Raw genomic sequence first — 22,455 nt, 5'->3', positions numbered from 1 at the left:
GTCATGATCCTGGAGTCCCGGGATGGAGTCCCACATCGGGCTCCTTGCTCAGCAGGGAGTTTGCTTCTCCCTCTGACCCTCCCCCCTCTCATGCTCTCTCTCTCTCTCATTCTCTCTCTCAAATAAATAAATAAATAAAATCTTCAAAAACAAACAAACAAAGAAGACATCCAAATGGCCAACAGACACACGAAACAGTACTCAACATCACTCGGCATCAGGGAAATCCAAGTCAAAACCTCCATGAGATACCACCTCACACCAGTCAGAATGGCTAAAATTAACAAGTCAGGAAACGACAGATGTTGGTGAGGATGCAGAGAAAGGGGAGCCCCTCCTACACTGTTGATGGGAATGCAAGCTGGTGCAGCCACTCTGGAAAACAGTATGGAGGTTCCTCAAAAAGTTGAAAATAGAGCTACCGTATGACCCAGCAATTGCATGCACCACTGGGTATTTACCCCAAAGATACAAATGTAGTGATCTGAAGGGGTACGTGCACCCCAACGTTTATAGCAGCAATGTCCACAATAGCCAAGAACCAAGACGTCCATCAACAGATGAATGGATAAAGAAGATGTGGTATATATATATATATATATATATATATATATATATATATATATATATATATATATATATACAATGGAATATTATGCAGCCATCAAAAAAACAAAATCTTGCCATTTGCAATGACATGGTTGGAACTAGAGGGTATTATGCTAAGCGAAATAAGTCAATCAGAGAAAGACACGTACCATATGATCTCATTGATATGAGGAATTCTTAATCTCAGGAAACAAACTGAGGGTTGCTGGAGTGGGGGGTGGGGTGGGAGGGATGGGGTGGCTGGGTGATAGACATTGGGGAGGGTATGTGCTATGGTGAGCATTGTGAATACTGTAAGACTGATGAATCACAGACCTGTACCTCTGAAACAAATAATACATTATATGTTAAAAAAAAAAAAGAAGAAGAAGAAGATCATAGGAAGGGAAAAATGAAGGTGGGGAATCGAAGGGAGAGACAAACCATGAGAGACCATGGACTCTGAGAAACAAACTGAGGGTTCTAGAGGGGCGGGGGGTGGGAGGATGGGTTAGTCTGGTGATGGGTATTAAAGAGGGCACGTACTGAATGGAGCACTGGATGTTATACACAAACAATGAATCATGGAACACTACATGGAAAACTAATGATGTAATGTATGGTGATTAACATAACATAATAAAATAAAATTTTAAAAAAAACTAATGATGTATTATATGTTGGGTAATTGAACATAATAATAAAATAAATAAATAAATAAAGGCATTTTGAGAAGTACTCTTCTAAACTTAAATCGAACCTTTTAAGATATAACAATTTCTATACCTCTTTGTCTATGAGTTATCAACCTTCCAATATCACAATTTACCTGTCCCAAAAACCTCAATGATTTTTATTTTGTACTTCTAATCAAAACTGTGTCCTGACATAATACCAAAGAGTTTTCAAAAGTTAATTAACTTAAGCTGTGTATGTGTGACAGCCTTTTAAAAAGACTGTAGCAGTATTAGTTAAATATTGGAAACTAGAAATATGGAGTCTTGGTTTTCTGTTTGCACAATTTCCCAATTCATTCATTCCTTCATTAAGCATCAATCTGACACATGCACTGTGCCAGCACTGGTCTATGCCCAAGAGGGAGAGTGGAGAAGGGAAGAAGCTTAAACCTAACTCTTCCACTTTAAGTTTCCTATTGTGGAATCTTCCGTGGAATAGATCTCTCTTCTATGATGCTCTGCTTATACATATGATAATAATAGGAAATTCCATTTCTAGTTTGTATTTTAAACAAGGATCATTTCTCTCTCTCTCTCTCACTCTCCCTCCCTCCCTCCCCCTTCCACCTCCTTCCCCTTCTTGGCTAAGACAATCAAATGTCAACTGCCATCACCAATTACCCATGGTGGAATTTTTGTCTAAGCTCAGATAAAGTGATGCTTTGATCACTTTGTAAATCTTTCACCCACATTCAAGTTGCAAACAGAAGTTAGGAATATAATTTAAAGCATTATTCTGAAAGCATGTGTACAAGTGGTTTCTAAGCACATAGGTACAAAATCTATGATTATGCAAACAAGTTAATCAGCTGGCTAAGCTGGTCCTCTAGTGATAATGGCAATTTCTTCCCTTTGACTTTTTTTCTGAAGCTCAGTGGGTAATTACCCACTACTAGAAAGCCCCATCATGGGACTATCAAAACTTTGTACCTTTCTCTCTAACAAAGACACAGCTTCTTGTACCCCAATTTACATGACAGCTGTGATGCTTAAAGCAATGAGAGATCACGGTGATCTACTGGGTAACTACCTGGGCATTACAGAATAAGAGGACGGTGTTCATGTTGGCTCTTTTGCCTATGATAAGAATTCCAGGGGGCGCCTGGGTGGCTCAGTTGGTTAAGCGACTGCCTTCGGCTCAGGTCATGATCCTGGAGTCCCGGGAACGAGTCCCGCATCGGGCTCCCTGCTCGGCAGGGAGTCTGCTTCTCCCTCTGACCCTCCCCCTCTCATGCTCTCTCTCTCTCTCTCATTCTCGCTCTCAAATAAATAAATAAAATCTTAAAAAAAAAAAAAAAAAAGAATTCCAGAACTGAGTGCACCAGGGAAATACGCAAGAGATATCCAGCCCGCTGATCTAATCCCTACACTAGTACCTCCAATAAGCAGATGTTCTCAACAATTCCACCTCAGAACAAGACCAAGAGATTGTTTACTCCATGATGTCTAAGGCTGTCATTAAAACTAATATTCAGAACTCACAATTACTTTCTCCATCATCATACGACAACCATCAAGAACACGGGTGATAATTTTGCATTGCCATTAATATGACAAAAGTTATTCTGAACCATTTTAAGAGGCAGTCCCATCTAACATTTTAGATGGGGAATAGAGAAATCCTCTTCCCAAGAACACATAGAAAAATTGGGTGTCAATACAGCATTGATCACAAAAATGCAGTTAACCAAAGAATATCATTTTTATGTACACCCTTAAAAAAATATGTGGATTCGTACAGACCATCCAGGGGCAGGACCAAGCAGCTGAAGGCTGACACTGTAGCATTAGCCAAGACCTGGCAGGGAGCACCACACACAGCAGCTGAGATGTTCCCTGGAGAAAATCCTGCTCCAAACACATGCACAAGCCTTCCACCCAGGCAGCCTTCAAAACAAAATATAAGTTCATGATTACAAACGCAAATCTCTCTTTCTCTACTTAACTCAAAATTCAGATCCATGCTTTCTTGCTGCCCCCTCATTCTTTTTCTGCCCTCCAGAATCTACACAACTGGCTTTATGTTCCAGTATCCTTAGCATCTTCCCACTAAGCTCTGGCCTCCAGAGACTGGAGTCCTTGTTCTGTCAGATTCCAATCATATTCAACAATCTATAAAAATGTAATGATTTTTATATAGAAAAGTAACACTTATTTATCATTCTTAATTTTTTTATACCAAAGAGTATACAACGAAAGTAAAAGTTCCACTAAACCACCTAGCTCACTCCATAGAGGTAGCCACGTTTGGTTTCTTGTGAATCCTTCCAGAATTTTTTAAGCATCTATATTTTTATACAAAGAAATTTTTTCTAGGGGCGCCTGGGTGGCTCAGTCAGTTAAGCATCTGACTCCTGATCTCAGCTCAGGTCTTGATCTCACAGTCGTGAGTTCGAGCCCCGCATTGGGCTCCATACTGGTTCTTTTCTTATTTCTCCTCTCTCACTATAATTAATGGTGCCGAGGAATTGTACATTTATTTGCATAAAACTGTTGCAAACTGTTAGAAGTGGGATTTCTAGGCCAAAGGAAAAGTAAGGTTTTAGATTTGATGGATATTGCCAAATTTCTCTCCAAAAGAATGTTGTACCAGTTTACACTTCTACCAGCAACACAGGACAGCACCCATCCCTGATGGGTAAAAGTATAACAATTCTAAACAAACATCATGTTTTGCTTCAGTCTGAGAACCAAAAAAAGTAAATGTCACCTGGACTCTCAGAGATGTGGCAACCTCTAGTCCACACTGAGATAGAGTTCCAGTGTCTACTGCCCTCAGGTCAAGTCTCGGTGGTTCTTACACCCACCTGACAAACCCAAGAAGAACACTTTTCTTAGGGTGCATTTCATAGCCCTGCTCTCTCATCATAAAAATCATGGAATCGTAGAAGGAAGGGGACCTAGGGATCATCCAGCCCAAACCCCTTTATCCATAGAAATGTACCCCACTAAATTACTAACACACCCAAAGGACCAAAATCCCAATGCCTATAGCATTCCACCCAGCCGAGGCCAGAGAAATTTGTTCTAAGAATTGACTTGGCTAGCACTTCATCAGTGTTAAGATTCAGCTCCCTTGGGCGCCTGGGTGGCTCAGTTGGTTAAGCGACTGCCTTCGGCTCAGGTCATGATCCCAGGGTCCTGGGATCGAATCCCACATCGGGCTCCCGGCTCAGAGGGGAGCCTGCTTCTCCCTCTGACCCTCTCCTCTCTCATGCTGTTTCTCTCTCGCTCGCTCTCTAATAAATAAATAATAATAAATAAAAATCTTTAAAAAAAAAAAAAGATTCAGCTCCCTTAATTTCCATGTACTTTCTGCATCACAGTCAAATTTGAGTGGTCTCAAGTGCAGTAGGGCTTTACCTGAACAGAAACCAAAGCCATCACTGGAAAAAAAGGCAAGGCAAATTTCAGTATATCTATCTAAAAGGAGAAAACAGGGGCGCCCGGGTGGCTCAGTCATTAAGCATCTGCCTTCGGCCCAGGTCATGATCCCAGGGTCCTGGGATCGAGCCCCACATCAGGCTCCCTGCTCCACGGGAAGCTTGCTTCTCCCTCTCCCTCTCCCCCTGCTTGTGTTCCCTCTCTTGCTGTCTCTCTCTCTGACAAATAAATAAATAAAATCTTTAAAAAAAATAGTAGAAGGAGAAAACAGTTCAACCAATGCAATCATACTATGCAGCTGACCTCTTAGTGCTGGGGTGTGGATTCATCTGTGAAATAATTCCAAAATGATAAAAGTTAATGATATTTAATAAGTTTTAAATAATTCCGCTGGCAGAGAGGTCTAAGAAAGAGGTGACGGCACCTATGTACTACTTACATGATCAAATTATGAGCCCCTCCAGGTGGAATCATGGAAGACACAAATTAAATCACGTTAAGAAATCAAATTAAAATAAAATCACACTTCCGGGATCTGCACATATTCCTTGATTAAAAAAAAAAACAAAGCCTCATACAGGGGGCATGCCAAAGACAAGTTTTAGGAGGTAACGTGGACTGTAGGAGGCCAATCAGGCTTCTCTCTCCTTCTGTCTTTCAGACTGCGGTTGATTTCCTACCTTTTAGAATGGTAACAGTAGCTATTAATTCATTTACATAAAAAAAGAGGTCTGTCTTATTTGCTTGACTTACCAAAGTTCTCAGTCACTGCCGAAATGGTGACTGTGGATGTGAAGACCAGGACGGATGAGGCCCAGCCCCTCATGCGGTCGTACCCTCTGACTGGGTACTCCCCAGCAGGAAGGGATCTGACCACACACTGGAGAACCGTGTGGTTGCCAGAGACACCCGCACAGGGTGACATCCCAAGAAAAATGTCAACGTTCTCAGCTCCTGAGACCCGGGCCACCACAAAGGTTAAGACATTATCAGTCTGAGAAATAGAGAGTAACTGGGGGGTGAAGGCACTGCTGTAACCAATGATTCCCATCTGGTATGAAAGTCCATCTACCTCGATGACCAGGCCCACAGAGCCGTTTCCTGCAGGAACAACGCACTGGATGAGCTCGGAGCTGATGCTCACTGTCAGGCAGGCCTGCCGGCCAACAAAGACTAGTGTGCTGTTCTCTCCTCGCAGAGCTGCACCCTCCATGGTCAAGAGGCCTCCGCCATGGATGCTGAAATTCTTGGGGAAAGAATGAGACACTTGAGGCAAAATGTAGAAGTGTCTGGAAACATTGCCAAAACAAGCATATCCAATTCTTGTATGAAAAACAGATACATAGTGGAGTCCTGGGGTCAAGTCACTTATCCAGCATGCCACATGGCTTGCATTCAAGAAAGTTACAACACAGGGAAGGTGATTATCTACAAACACCATTGGCTCATCTGCTGTGATGTCTAACTTCTGACCCCTAATCAGCACCATGGTCAGGGACCCACTGATGTTAGTGGTCAAGGAGTCCACGATGGGAGTTGTCTCTTCCTGCAAGAAAAGAGTGCAATTGCCCTGACACTCACCGAGTAGCCCATTGACCAGGACTGTGATGTTCAGGGTGAAGGAAGCATCAGGCAAGTGGTCACCCACTCTGTTAATCTGGCAGAGGACTGTCTGGTCCGCCAAGCTCAAAATCACACAAGTAAATGGACCTGAAAGGTCCACCCGAACTGACCTCTTCCTAGAGTTGAGAGCCAGCCCCCTCACTGTGAGTACAGTCCCGCCACAAGCAGATCCATGGGTCGGCAAGATGGCCATTATCTGGGGTGTTATCACAAATTGTTGGGACACTGCAGACATGTTAGCAAACCCCATCTGCTTTTGACGTACTTGGAGAGGATAGATGCCCGCCTCCAAACTGTGAAGAGGAAAAGAGCACCCAGACAGGCTCATGTTGCTCCTTAAAGACTGTGCCTCCAGATCACAGTTTAAGACCCCCAGAAGGATCACTGAGTTGGGGAGATTATTTCCTTCCACGGAGAGTTTCAGGCTGCTACTGGTCATTTCTCCTCGCACAGCAGTGACCACTGGTGTTGTTGCCGCTTCATACATGAAGGTAAAGCCCTTCCCCACCAGGCTGGGTAAGGGTCCTCGGGCAGAGGACACACTGCCAGCCCAGACCTCCACCGGGGCTGGGACAGCAGGAACGGCTGCATCAGGCAGCAGGGCAGTGGGCGGGGTCTCACACCAGATGATCGTGTCTGTTGAGTTCACGATGTCACAGGTCCGATTACCCACAAGCACCCAAACCAGAGCGCAGTCCCTGCTGAATCCTACTCCCGAGATGCTGAGGATGGTTCCACCTAAAGCATGAACATCGAAAACAAAACTTAAAAGCTGATATTCAGAACTAGGAACTCACAGCACCTGCGCAAACCCCAGCGCAATTTAAATGGAAGGTGGGCTGTTAGCAAAACCTCAGCAACTTCATCTCACCCCATCAATGTTAAATTTGTGATCATTTTGGCAGGAGTTAGATGGGCTGAAATTCACGTAATAGTAAAACAATGTAAATTGTTATATAGGGGAAGGATGTTTATAATACTTCAGACAAAATTTTCAAGTATATTTATAGATCCTAGAAGCCACTTTAGTCAATGTAGACACTAATGAAAAATCTTATTTCTGGAAGTGTTCTTGTCACTGCTATGTTATCTGGCATGTTAATCTGTAATAATATTTTATATAATTATTATGTAGACAGTATATGTATAATGTCTATGTTAATGGAAAATCAAATTCCTTAGTCTTCTTGTCATTTGCCATATGATCTCACATATTATTCCCTATTATTCTATATTTTATGATGTAGAGTATATGTAGATGGTTCTGTATATATTCAACTTATACACTGATAAAAAAAATCCAACTTGTTGAAGTCTTATACTTATCTTCTATATTATTCTATGTGATAGTCCAATAGTCCATATATCATGTAGGCATACCTCCGTGTGTGTGCATGTGTGTGTTTTGAGACATCTCAAGAGCCATTGAAATATTGAAACATGCTTGTGATCCTGCTACTATATTCCTAGATTTTGTCTCTCTAGCTGAGGGACGAGCAAGCTCCATCTTCAGAACAGGGGTTGGAGCAAGGTACCTCGTATCATGACCAAACTTGCAGTCTAGGCAAGCAACCTTAAAAAGGATTTTACTATACTCAAAAAGGATAAAGTGCTATTACATACACTATCACAATGATTATTCACATGGAGATATAGAGCTTTCAATTTTTTTCTAAAAATGAATAGTTTTCCAGATTTTTGTCTTGTCCTTATATCTCCCATATTAACATTTGTGTTTCTAACTCCTTCTGGGTCCTTCATCTGCACCCCCAGAGGAAAGTGAAGACACCAGACTCATTCCTTCTCTCCTTGCACCTCCAGTATCTAAAAGGATAACATAGGATGCTCTTCCCTTGTTTTTCTAATATCCTCTAGAGATGTGCTATCCATTGGGTGTTTCAGCCTCTTCTCATCAGACAAACAAAACCAGGCACATCTTGTCATAAAAATTTGTCAATTTCCTGAGCTCACTGGGGCTCACTGGTTTCCACACCCTTCAAAGTACACCCCTCAATTCCCAGAGCACAAGGAAAGCTCCTCTCCCTGATGTCCCATCTCTGGTCTCACTGGTTCAAATCCAGGAACACAACCCGAATATCCAGTGAGCAGACCTGCTGAATAAATGATATGAGAACCACTCACCCAGAAGGGACCCACAGCAAGGTTCAATGCTGAAAACTTCTGTGATGTACTGGATGTGAAGATCAACCCTGCGGAGAATGGGGAGATTGTTATAAAATAACTGAGTCAGAAAGAGAGAAAGGAAGGAACAAGACAGAGAGACATTGGTATTGGGGAGAGAAGAACACACAGGGAACAGTGATGGAGAGCAGGTGTGAATGGCACTGCCTCACAGAAAAGAAAGGACACAGTGGGGAGAAAATGTGTGGGATATTTTCCTGGGCCAGTATCATGTGGTGGCATCAGCCCCATATAGTTTAGCTAACTTTCTGGAATGAGGAGAGGGAACTTCTGGAGAAATACTAGGCAGAGGGACTTTGGGGCAAAGAGGATCTGAGCACAGCTTGGGCAACAATTGTAAGCCATTTATTCAAAGCCCCAGACACAATCTTATTAAAGGTCTTATTTAGTCACAGACTCTAATTAAAGCACAGAATATACCCCCAACACATATAAATGCTCACCGCACCCCCACCATAACCAAAAGCCATGACATCCTAGTTCCAGAAAGTTTCTCTTCCCCAACTAATAAGCCAAACATTGCCTTTGGATGGGTCTTTAGAGTGAATTGTCCAGGAGGGTCTCTAAGATGTCTTCAAATTGTATGATTCTCATGTGTTTATCGCCTAACTTCAGAAGAAGGGGGGAAAGTGAAGGCCTAAGTCAAAGCCAGAATTCTTCAACTGAATCACTAGACCATGAAAGAGACCTAAAATGAATGGCAAGCATCCACCTCACCCTCGTGAGCGAATGCTGACCCCATTGATGGAGACTGAGAGCCTATGGAGGCCAGCGGGCAGTGGGGGCAGCACCACCTCTAGGCCCTGAGGCATTTGCACGTGAGCTGGAGCCACAGTGTCCTGAACGTGAACTTCCACATCCAAATCGGTGTAGTTTACCAGAAGTGCCATTCTGATGAAAAGGGTCTCGCCTCCTGCGTTGAAAAGAATCCATTAGCCTCTGCAATGTGGGTTTGTGACCTCAACCACTTACGCAATCTAAACTTATCTTTCAGGATTAAATACATGATCAGCCCTGTGCATACCACTGTAACTGAACATTTCAATGCCAGTCGAATTTTTTTCATGAAACTTCTAATAACTCTCAGAATAATTGAGCCACTGCCTACAATCTCAAGGCATAAAAAGCAAAATTGTCAGGACTATTGTACTCCAGAGGCACTAATTTAACTCCATGCAAAAGCAAATCAAGATGCAAAGATAAATCGAGAAGTAGTTTGGGGGGCTGATGGTCTTCACAACCAGCACCCAGCACCCCAAGTCTTTTTTTTAAAGATTTATTTATTTTTGAGAGAGAGAGCGTGCATGCATGTGCATGAGTGGGGGGAGAGGCAGAGGGAGAGAGAGAACCCTCAAACAGACTCCCCACTGAGTACGGAGCCCAGTGCGGGGCTCGATCCCAGGATCCTGAGATCATGACCTGAGCCAAAACCAAGAGTTGGACACTTAACCCCCCAAGTCCTTTTCTTTAACTTCCTCTTTGCTGCTAATAGAAGTCTAAAGCTATACTTTGTGTACATTGAACCCCTTAATAATGCTGTGTAGGAGTGCAGTACCACAGAGCACGCCGACCACTTTCACACATGGCATCCCATTTCGTCTTCACGCTGTCCTCATGACATAGACAGAGCAATTAGGAGCGTTGGCATTCAGCTTTTGAGGAAAGTAAGGTCCAGCAGCCAACGTTTAATAGCTACTTAAGGGAAATATCAAGGCCTAAGCCCAGTCATCTCTTACATTTCAATGCCTTTTTAGTTTAATTAGCAACTTTACTAAAATGCCATGTATGCTATCGACACTTTAATTCAATTCTTTTTACCTTAAATAGTTACTGAGTACCAAGAAGATGCCACAAAGGGAATAAAAATAAGTTAAACACAGACCTTGCCTTCAAAGAGACTTCAAAGTTAGTAAAATAGGTGTTAAAATAGCTTCAGTACAAGACACGCTGTACAAGGTGAAAATCAAGTAGTGGGTTTGTTCAAACCACACCAGCATTCTGAACATCAAGAAAGACCTCATGGACAAGATGGTGCTTGAAATTCTATTTGAAAAATAAGTCCCAAGAGGAAGTGATAAACAATAGGGGGTTTACAATTCAATTCTAAAAACTTCACAGTTTTACCCAAAGTCTTTTGTAGCACTTTCTCATTTAACCATCCAGTGGCTTGGAGAGAAGGAAAGAGAATTGGGTGACTTTCTGGAAGACCAGATATATGTGCATAGTCAGGGACTCTATGGGACTAGGTCAAGTTGATGGTGGGTATATGGCTGAAGACCAAGAAAGAAATCCTAAGGAGTTTTTACCTAATTCAGTAGATAGCAGAGCCCTCCAATGGTTTCTAAGCAAGAAAAGGATGTGATTGAAGCTTTCTTCCAGTCAATTAAGTTAATCGGAGAGATAGGGGAGGAGAAATCCAGTCTTCAGACAACGGAGTCTCAACAAGAGCCAGAAATCAAGCATGCAATGGCAAGAGTGGAAATAAATACATGTACCTCTCCTGTGTCTCATAGAGACTCAGCTCAGGCTAATGCATCTCTAAAACTCCTTTAGCTGCTAACGTTTGAGAACTACAGAGTTGGCATCTACAGAATAGCACAGTCCATCAGGTGAGGAGGAGAAGAGGCTACTTGAAAGAGAAAAGTCAAACACAAGGGGTTGTGGGGTTTGGGAAGACTGACTCTAGGTTCAAATCCTTGCTCTGTCATTTTCCTATCTGTGTAAGTCTGGATGACTTACTTTGGGCTCTCAAAGCCTTGGATTTTTCATCAGTAAGATGGTAAGCCCACCTTACTGTAAGGATTAAGTTAGACATCCTAGGACAGTCTCTGGTACAGTACCTCATTCAAAAGCCCTCCATCAACTTCATTTTATTTCTTGCTCCACACCCTCTTTACTTCTTCATGCCTTCCCAACTTCATTTCTACTGTGAAGTCTGAAACCTCAGTGTATTGACTTTGAAGGATTTCAGGGTTGAACAAGAAAAAAGACATGACAATGAGGTGGCAGGAGCACAAAAAAATGAGTTTTATATGGGTGGTGCTTTGACAGGTTTGCATGGCTACCAAAATCTCACAGCATGAGACCTTCCACAGGCAACATTAGGAGACCACCACCCAGAAGGGTAGGAAGGCAAGGGAACTCCCCGGGACGAGGGATAGGGGGCTATGTGTTTAGATGATGTCACTTAGCAGTAGTCTCTGGCTTGGAGACCTCCAAAGGGCACCAGTGGCTTAGAGTATTTTATAGCCCCCAACTTTATCTTATCTATCACTAACAGAGGTTGGATACAGTTTTGCAGGGTATACAAAATGGCAGGCTCTAAAAGGCTAAAAATCTGGGGTTTTATTGGGGGGGCTTATATTTTAAATAATTGGTTATGTAAAAATTTGAGTTTGACATTGGCATGTTTTTGAGCAAATGGGTCCCCGCCTGCTGTCAAGTAGTAAACAACATAGGGCCAATATACACAGGACATCTTTGGCTTATCTATATAACACTCAGCATCTGGCAGAATGATGCCATTCACTCCACAAAGCATTTGTTGAGTACTTACTCCATGCTGGTTCCTAGATTTAATTACTTTTACCTAGTTTACCTCCAATTTTCACAGTAACCTTGAAAGAATTATTCCCACCTAGCAGGTAGAGACACTAAAGATAAAGGAATTCAACTATCTTGCCCAAGGAGTGGCTGAGTTTGGATTCATTCAGATCCAGTACTGCCTAACCACAAAAACCACATGCATGGTTCTGCACATTAGGTTCATCCTCCCCCTCTCCTGTCCCTCTTCCTCTCTTTCTTCAATTTCATCTTGGCTTCACTCATCATCAACATCATCATCTCCTGGGGAGATTTATAGCATTCCAACTATCAAACGAGACTTTCCCAGTAGGCTTCCACTCTTTGGGGATTTTATAACATGTTCTTCTTTATTCTGCCTGTAGGAAGATTTAAATGCAAGTGGAAATTCTGCAAATCATGCATCATGTTGTAAATATCAATAACATGAACTCCTTGGGTTCTTGTTCTATTGTCAAGCTAATCCTAGATGTCTCTGAGACACTGATGTAATGTTCTAATTCTTTTCATCATAGATAGGAAATTGTATTAAAAGCCAAAATCTTGGAATCTGAATAGAACACAGAACTCCCTCCTTTCTTTCCTATTTTGTTGGGAAGACTCTATACCACTAAGGAATTTTACACACTTTGGTCGCCTGAGGCATCAAATCCTTCTTCTGCACTAACTGAGCTGAACAATATTGAGAGGCTAAAGGACACGTCCCTTTATTTATGTGCTCTTGAGCAATGGAAAATGAAAATAGTACCAGAAAAATTGAGTCCAAGTTTTTTCTTTGGGAAATGTGTTGGCCTTTTATAATAAATCCTTAGATATGGCTGCCATAAACTCTCTCTTATCTGGCATTCAGTTAACCAGAAAGGCATGTTACCTGGTACTTTTCTAAATCGATATGGTATGACATAATAATAAATTGTTATAAGCTCATCCTATCATATCATCTGAGTTATCAATGAAAGATTAAATTGTTTCAGGTAGTTCTATGCTAAAAAATTCCTTCTTTTTATACATAGTATGTCTCAAGGAATAAGAATTCTTGGTTAATCAGAACACCTTATTCTCTAAGCATATCAAATAGCCACTGCAATAGAACTTGACGCCAAAAAAATGGTATTTTACAGCAAAGTATGAATGGTTAACTGCTTAGAATCTGCAACCAGACTGCTTGGGTTCAAATCACAGCTCTGTTACTTACTAAAGCTAACATCTTAGATAAGTTATTTCAGTTCCCTGTTCCTTAGTTTCTTAACCTATAAATTTAAAATAATAATCTTATAAATTAATGGCAGGGATTAAAGTCTATTACATGTCTGTGCTATCATTAGCATATAGCAGGTGCTCAATAAGTATATATTGAATTGTTACCTTTGAATTCTCATGTCATTTTCATGATAGAAATGGTCCCAATTTTATAGAGGAAAAAAATAGATATAAGGAGATTTACTCAGTGATGGCTAAAATGAAAATAGCAGTGTTCCAGTTTCCAGAAAAAATAATTTCCATTCAAAATATAATGCTATGTTTGATATAATTAAGAGACCATTGTTTCCCTTCTTTATAGGATCAATGGTCTAAAAATAAAAAGATGTTGCAGTATCATGTATTTTACCTGCTATGTTGCTCCTGTTTCTGCTCAGGGACATGATCACTGGATTTAAAGAGGAGACATATGTAAATGCCATAGGAAGAACTGCAGAATGGTTCCCTGTAACCACAGTCAAATTCACAATGGGTCCATCTTTCCCCTGAAAAATCAGTTTTTAAAATCAAACCTCTGTAAATAAGACTGACTTGAGAGAAGTCCATATAGAATTAGTTTAAAAGGTTAATTTCAAGAAAATTATTTTTTTAAAGTATATTGCTACTTTCAAGTCTCTCACTCACACTCTCTCTCTCTTTCTCTTTCTCACACACTCAAACATACACACAGTGACAATTACTTAGAATAGGCAAGTGTGGCATCCAACTGATTAAAGAGTAAATAAGAATGATTTGCAATTAACACACCAGTTGGTTCTGCAAAAAAATGGCAATTTCAAACATATCTATACTTAGCTAAACTATCCATCAGGTGTAATAATATTTTCAGACATGGAAATACTCAGAAAACTTCCCTCCCACATATTCTTTCCTAGGATGTTTCTTTATGCTATGGTCTCATAACATAAACAACAGCCAAAAAAGAAGATATGAACTCCGAAAGACAGTGAATCTACCCAAGAGAGCAATCAAGGGAAGTGCTAGGATGAAATCTGTAGAATAAACCAAGAAAACACCAAGTTAGATTGAAGCAGGAGAACAGACAGCTTCAAGGAAAAAGAGTAATTGATGTGATGAAATTTTTTTAAGGTAGAGGATTTTTATGATGAGGAAAACATATTAGGAAAAAGAATTAGAATCTCTAAGAAAGAAAACTATAAAATAAAAAATATATTACCTGATTCTGCCCACATCATTAAAATAGTTGTAATAATGTAAACATAGTTTATTGATTTAACAAGGAAATGCTACTGTAACTATATTCAAAAAATTAAAAGTAGTTGTTTCAAAAAAGGGAACTTGAAGAAGGGTGCAAAGAGGTAAGAGAGCAGGATTGTTCTACTATTTTCCTTTTAATCTTTGCATGTATTACTTGGATCAAAATTTAAAGTTTGTTTTTTAATGCTTATTCTCTCTAGCAAAAGAAATCTGAACCATGCAAATTTTACCAAAAGAAATTTCAGATAACAGGATACTACATATCAAAAGCTTTAGATTCATTTATCCTGAGAAAAATAAATATGCTCCAAAATGTAGTGGGATGACCCAATTTCTGTTGTTTAAAATAGGATATTTTGAAAATTATCTTAATGTCCAATAATAGGGAAGAGTTAAACAAGTTACTGTACAACTATATATTGGAATTCCATACAGTTTATATGTAAATATGAACATTTCACAATATTTGAATAACTAGATAAGATAAAAATGTAGGGCCAGAGATCAAAGATGATTCTGAAATTTCTCTTCCAGGGGTCTTTATCTGTTCAATAAACAGTCATCCTTCAGGGTCATGAATGTGTTGAGAATGTTGATGACACTGAACTGGGAATAGATAGTTCAACTTCCACTGTGAGCATGACTCTCACCAACAGAACCAGGGAAGAATGTGGACTCAAATCTCCTGGTAGGCTATGAGATAGTACTAACTGAAGAAGAAAGGGAAAGCTCAGGGACTTGTTTTTAAAGGAAAAAAGAAGCATAAGGGAATAATTAGGAAGACATTTTATAGGAACCAGACATTCTAGAAGTTTCTAAGTCCCACCATTTATATCCATGCCAGAAAACAAAAGTGCTAGTGAAAACTAAGTTATTGTTGCTTGCTTAAGAGAGAAATGAGATGATAATATATGTAAGTTTTGCAAATCAATACCCAGAATATGCACTAGATAAATTCATTTATTCTGTGGCATTATTATTCACTGAGAGTATGAACTGGGACTGCCTGATTGTGTTCTTTTAAAAGAAATTAACTGATGTTAATTGCAAGCCCCACTGGTGGAGTCAGCCTCCCACTTTATTGCAAGATAGGCAATATCAACAATATTAGCATACTCTCATGATGAAAAGGTCATGTTGGTTAATTAAGTTCTAAAAAAGATGCGTGAAAACCCTTACACTACATGTTAATAATGGCCACCCACCTGAGAGGAGATTCCACTTACTCTGGGGGGAACTTTGCATTGAATTCTTCGTGAACTGCTTGTGGTGATGTTGATGGCACAAGACCGAGATCCAAATAACACCAGGCTCACATCTTCCAAACCAGAGCCTTGGATGGTGGCCCAGAGCCCTCCTGCAATAAATCAAGCATTTTCAGATGCAATGAAGAGCCATACAGGTAGACAAAAATTATTTGTCCACAAGAGAGAGAAAATGAAATTAAAATATGAAGCTCCTTAGTCAAAACACAAGTCCTGCTCAAACTGCAGAAAAAGACTGATGCTAAATATATAAACTACTATATAAACAGGGAGAAATGGTAAGTAGAAGGCAGGGAGAAGGAGTAACACATCCTGGAGATATTTAAAAATAAAACATAGATAAATGCTGCCAAGAGTCAGGGAAGTAAAGTAGATGGTCTCTGAAAACTCTTCCTGCCCTAGAGTTTTAAATATCATCCCTGCCAATCCTATAGAACTTATTCTCCTTCTGAGATATCAAGTATAAGAGAGCATCATGGTACAAAGTGCTGGGGCCCAAAGTCAGGGCCACAGATCACTATGCCACTTAAAGCAGATCATTTGTAACATTGACCCTGAGTTCACTGGTTCTCACTCCCTCATCTTTAAATGACAGCCTTAGCCCTTCCAGCTTCATGATTTGATACCACAAATACCAGGTTCTAGTCTCCACGATGCTGTAGAGGTGACTGACATCACCTTCCACCACCATCAGGATTTCTGTACTAACCACTGAAGAACAAACACAGATACTTCTGTCTCCTTGCTGTAGACATCAGTATGAAGAGACATGGCACCAATCATAGTGATATTATGCCACACTTTTGGAGGACCAGCACTTGATCAAGCTAACGAATAGAAAGCTCATTTATTATTCCTGAGGGCAATGATTCCAGTCTGCCATCTCCCCAGAAGGGGATACAAGAGAGGAAGGCAGGCCACCAAATAGGGAAACACATACACCTTGAGAGTGGGAAGTGGATGCAGGAACAAGGTTATCTTCCCCAAGCATGTTAGGGTGAGACAGCAGAACTTATCCAACCTGATAAACGCCTTTCAGGAGAATGTGACTGCATGGAATTATACCCTGAAGTTAAATATATGAACTTGCCCTGAAGATTCAGAGATAGAGAATAAAATTGAAGAAAAGAGCCAATTTACAATAGTAACACAAAAGATACAATATCTGAAAACATTGTTGACAAGAAATATTCAAGAACATGAAGAATTTGAAGAAACCTTTGAAATGCTACTGTGGAACTTAATAGATGGATTAAAACTTAAATTTAAAAATCCTAAAATAAATGGGTAGAAAAAGTGAACCTCATGAAGGTAGCATATCTTTCAAAATAAACTGAGGCATCAATACAATCCCAATAAAAATACAAAGAGGATTTTTTTATTTAACTTAGACAAGCTGATTTTAAAATTAAATAATAGCAATAGACAATACAAAATTTGAAAAATAAGAGCAAAGGGGTCTTCTGCCAGACATTAAAATATTTTATAAAACTACTATAATTAAAATGTAAAAAATGCAATAATAAAACATGCACATTCAGATATATCATTGAAACAGAATAGGAAGTTTAGAAATAAACCCAGAAAAGTAAGAGGCTATAGGAAATGATAAATGTGGCATTTCATATAAGTGAAAAATAGATGAATTTTCTAATAAGTAAAATAAGTGAATAGTATTGAAAAAATTAAATCTGATCTCCTACCTCACATCCTAACCAAAATAAATTCCAAAGTGATCAAATATTTAAACTTTTATTAAAAAAAAAAGAAAACATTAAAAGAAAGAGAAGGCAATATGGGAAAACTTATTTTTATATAATTTCAGAGAGGCAAAGCCCATTCTAAGTATTTAACAAATCCCAAAGCCATAAAAGAAAGATTGATACACTTACTGCATAGACGCATCGCCAAAGGTAAGGGAAACAAAGGCAAAAATGAACTATTGGGATTTCATTAAGATAAAAAGCTTTTGCATAGCAAAAGAAACAGTCAACAAAACCAAAAGACAACCGACAGAATGGGAGAAGATATTTGCAAATGACATATCAGAGAAAGGGCTAGTATCCAAAATCTATAAGGAACTTATCAAACTCAACACCCAAAGAACAAATAATCCAATCAAGAAATGGGCAGAAGACATGAACAGATATTTCTGCAAAGAAGACATCCAAATGGCCAACAGACACATGAAAAAGTGCTCAACATCACTTGGCATCAGGGAAATGCAAATCAAAACCACAAGATACACCTCACACCAGTCAGAATGGCTAAAATTAACAAGTCAGGAAATGACAAATGTTGGCAAGGATGCAGAGAAAGGGGAACCCTCCTACACTATTGGTGGGAATGCAAGCTGGTGCAGCCACTCTGGAAAACAGTAGGAAGGTTCCTCAGAGTTGAAAATAGAGCTACCCTACAACCCAGCAATTGCACTACTGGATATTTACCCCAAAGATACAAATGTAGTGATCCAAAGGGGCACCTGCACCCCAATGTTTATAGTAACAGTGTCCACAATAGCCAAACTATGGAAAGAGCGCAGATGTCCATCGACAGATGAATGGATAAAGATGTGAGATACACACACACACACACACACACACACACACACACACACACAGGAATATTACTTGGCCATCAAAAAATGAAATCTTGCCATTTGCAACGATGTGGATGGAACTAGAGGGTATTATGCTAAGAGAAAGAAGTCAATCTGAAAAAGACAATTATCATATGATCTCACTGATATGTGGAATTTGTGAAACAAGGCAGAGGATCATAGGGGAAGAGAGGAAAAAATGAAACAAGACAAAACCAGAAAGGGAGACAAACCATAAGAGACTCTTAATCTCAGGAAACTCCAGGGTTGCTAGAGGGGAGAGGGTGGGGGGATGAGGTTGCTAGGTGATGGACATTGGGGAGGGTATGTGTTGTGGTGAGCGCTATGTGTTGTGTAAGACTGATGAATTACAGACCTGTACCTCTGAAACAAATAATACATTATATGTTAATAATAAAAAAATGAATTACAAAAATAGTAAACAAGTAGACAAGCATATAAAGGGCTTACATCCACAATATATATTTTTTTAAAAAGCTCTTAAAATCAATAAGAAAGAAAAATAATCCAATTGAAATAAAGTGGGCTAAGGAGATGGACAGGTGACTGAAAAGAAAATACAATGCTTCTTAAACTTATGAAAAGATACTTAATTTCTCTCTTAGCAAAGTCAATGCGAAGTAAAGCTACAATGAAATGTTATTTTTCTTCCATAAAATAAGCAAATATCAAAAAGTTTGGTAACATACCACATCTAACAAAAAGTAAGATGTGGTAAGTATATAGTCATATATATTGCTACACAGACAATAAACTATAAAACCTCTAAAGAGAATATTTTGGTATTATCAAAATTTTAAATCTACATAACCTCTTGACTCAGCAATTCCACTTCTAAGATGTTATACTACTATTTTTTTCACATACATACAAAATGGAACAACTGCATATCCACATACAAAAGAATGAAGTTGGACACTGTTTTAGGCTGAAATGTTTCCCCCAAAATTCATATTTTGAAGTCCTACCTGCCAATACCTCAAAAGGTGACCTAATTTGGGAAGAGGGTCATTGCAGCTGTAATCAGTTAAGACAAGATGAAGTCATGCTGGAGTGTGGGCCCCAATCCAATATGACTAATATCCTCATAAAAAGGAATAATGTGGACACAGAAAAGATACAGGGAGAACACCAAGTGAAGATGAAAGAGGAGATCAGGGTGATGTTTCCCCCAGCCAAGGAACACCAAAGATTGCCAGCAAACCACCGGAGGCTAAGGGAGAGGCACAAAACAGATTCTCCTTCATAGGCTGGTTCAGAAGGAATCAACTTGGTCGACACCTTGATCCTTGACTTCTGGCCTCCAGAACTGTGAGACGATAAATTTCTGTTGTTTAAGCCGTCCAGTTTCTGGTACCTGGATAAGCAGCCCTAGAAAATTAAGACAGACCCCTACCTCACACCATAAGCAAAAATTAAAATAAATGAAATACCTAAATGCAAAAGCTAAAACTATAAAACTCTCGGGAAAAAAATATGCATAAATCCTAGTGACATTGGATTAGGCCATTATTTCTTAGATATGACACCAAAGCATAAGTACCAACAAGAATAGGACAAACTAGACTTCACCAAAATTAAAATCCACAAACCGTGCTGCACAAGCCATGAGAGAGATAAGCAAGAGAAAAAAGGATTAGAGAAGATCTATAAAAACAACCACAAAACAAGTAACAAAAAGGCAATAAATACATACTTATCAATAATTACTTGAATGTAAATGAACTAAATGCTCCAATCAAAATACATAGGGTGACAGAATGAATAAAAAAGTTAAGACCCATCTATATGTTGCCTACAAGAGACTCATTTAAGATCTAAAGACCCATATAGATTGAAAGTGAGGAGATACAGAAACATTTTCCATGCAAATGGATGTCAAAAGAAAGCCAGGGTAGCAATATTTATATCAGGAAAAATAGACTTTAAGAGAAAAACTGTAACAAGAGACAAAGAAGGATACTATATAATAATAAAGGGAAAAATCCAACAAGATATAACAATTGTAATTATTTATGCACCCAACATAGGAACACCCAAATACATAAACAGTTAATAACAATCATAAAGGAAATAATAGATACTAATACAGTAACAGTAGGGGATTTTAATAGCTCACTTATGTCAATGGACAGATCATCTAGAAAATCAATGAGGAAGCAGTGTCTTTGGAGGACATATGGGACCATATGGATCTAATGGACATATTCAGAACATTCCATCCTAAAACAGCAGAATACACATTCTTTTCAAGTGCATATGGAACATTCTCCAGAATATATCACACAATAGGCCATAAAACAAATCTCAATAAATCCAAAAAGATCGAAGTCATACCATGCATCTTTTCTGACCACAACACTACGAAACTAGAAATAAATCACAAGAAAAACTCTGGAAAGACCACAAATACATGGAGGTTAAATAACATGTTACTAAACAATGAATGGGTCAACCAAGAAATCAAAGAAGAAATCAAAAATTACAAATGAAAATGAAAACACAATGGTCCAAAATCTTTGGGATGCAACAAAAGCAGTTCTAAGAGGGAAGTTTACAGAAATACAGGCCTACCTCAAGAAGCAAGAAAAATCTCAAATTAACAACCTACCCTGACATCTAAAGGAACTAGACAAAGAACAAACAAAACCCAAAACCAGCAGAATGAAGGAAATAATAAAGATTAGAACAGAAATAACATAAAACACAATAGAACAGATCAATGAAACCGGGAGTTGGTTCTTTGAAAAGATTGACCAAATTGATAAACCTGTAGCCCGACTTGTCAAAACAGAAAGAGAGAGGACTCAAATCAGCAAAACCAGAAATAAAAGAGGAGAAATAAAAACTGACAACACAGAAATACAAAGAATTGGAAAAGAATATTATAAAAAAATTATATGCCAATTACTGGACAATTTAGACAGAATTGATAAATTCCTAGAAACATAGAACCTACCAAAACTGAAGCATGAAGAAACAGAAAACTTGAAGAACCCAATTACCAGCAATGAAATTGAGTCAGTAATCAAAAAATTCCCAACAAACAAAAGTCCAGGACCAGATGGCTTCACAGGCGAATTCTACCAAACATTTGTAGAAGAGTTTATCCCTATTCTTCTCAAGCTATTCCAAAAAATAGAAGATGAAAGAAAGCTTCCAAATTCATTCTATGAGGCCAGCATTACCCTGATACCAAACCAGATAAAGATACCACAAAAAAAGAGAACTAGAGGCCAATATTCTGGATGAACATAGGTGCAAAAATCCTCAATAAAATATTAGCAAACTGCATACAACAGTCCATTAAAAATATTCACCTTGACCAAGTGGTACTTATTTCTGGGATGCAAGGGTGGTTCAATATTTGCAAATCAATAAACATGATACATCATATCAAGAAGAGAAAGGATAAAAACAATATGATCATTTCAATAGATGCAGAAAAGGCATTTGACAAAGCACAACATCAATTTATGATAAAAATCCTCAACAAAGTTGGTTTAGAGGGTACATACCTCAACATAATAAAGGGCTTATATGAAAAACCTACAGCTAACATCATCCTCAATGGTGAAAAACTTAAGAGCTTTTCTTATAAGGTCAAGAACAAGACAGGGATGTCCACTCTTGCCATTTTTATTCAACATAGTACTGGAAGCCCCAGCCACAGCAATCAGACAAAAGAAGGGAATAAAAGGCATCCAAATTGGCAATGAAGAAATAAAACATCCACTATTTGCAGATGATATGATACTATATGTAGAAAATGCTAAAGACTCCACCAAAAAATTGCTAAAACTGATAAATGAATTCAGTAAAGTTGCAGGATACAAAATCAATGTACAGAAACCCACTGCATTTCTACACACTAATAATGAAGTAACAGAATGAGAAATTTTTTTAAAATCCCATCTACAATTGCACCAAAATTAATAAAATAAATTTAACCAAATAGGTGAAAGATTTGTATTCT

General features: G+C 39.0%; 1 protein-coding gene across 1 annotated transcript in view; it reads right to left on the bottom strand.

Moving 5' to 3' along the window:
• The window catches only part of PKHD1 (PKHD1 ciliary IPT domain containing fibrocystin/polyductin), a 451,815-nt gene that overhangs the window by 376,212 nt on the left and 53,148 nt on the right, over nt 1–22,455 (bottom strand). Inside the window, exons 27-32 of the mRNA XM_021691934.1 lie at nt 15,821–15,951; nt 13,726–13,861; nt 9,252–9,447; nt 8,475–8,542; nt 5,463–7,070; nt 3,069–3,212 (exon numbers count right to left, since the gene is read on the bottom strand). Coding sequence (XP_021547609.1) covers nt 3,069–3,212; nt 5,463–7,070; nt 8,475–8,542; nt 9,252–9,447; nt 13,726–13,861; nt 15,821–15,951 — 2,283 coding nt within the window. The remainder of the gene's footprint in view (nt 1–3,068; nt 3,213–5,462; nt 7,071–8,474; nt 8,543–9,251; nt 9,448–13,725; nt 13,862–15,820; nt 15,952–22,455) is intronic.

Source organism: Neomonachus schauinslandi, chromosome 8 (genome assembly GCF_002201575.2).
Source record: "Neomonachus schauinslandi chromosome 8, ASM220157v2, whole genome shotgun sequence".
NCBI lineage: Eukaryota > Metazoa > Chordata > Mammalia > Carnivora > Phocidae > Neomonachus > Neomonachus schauinslandi.
The sequence above is the reverse complement of the archived record's forward strand: the minus strand, read 5'-3'. Positions and strand labels throughout refer to the sequence as shown.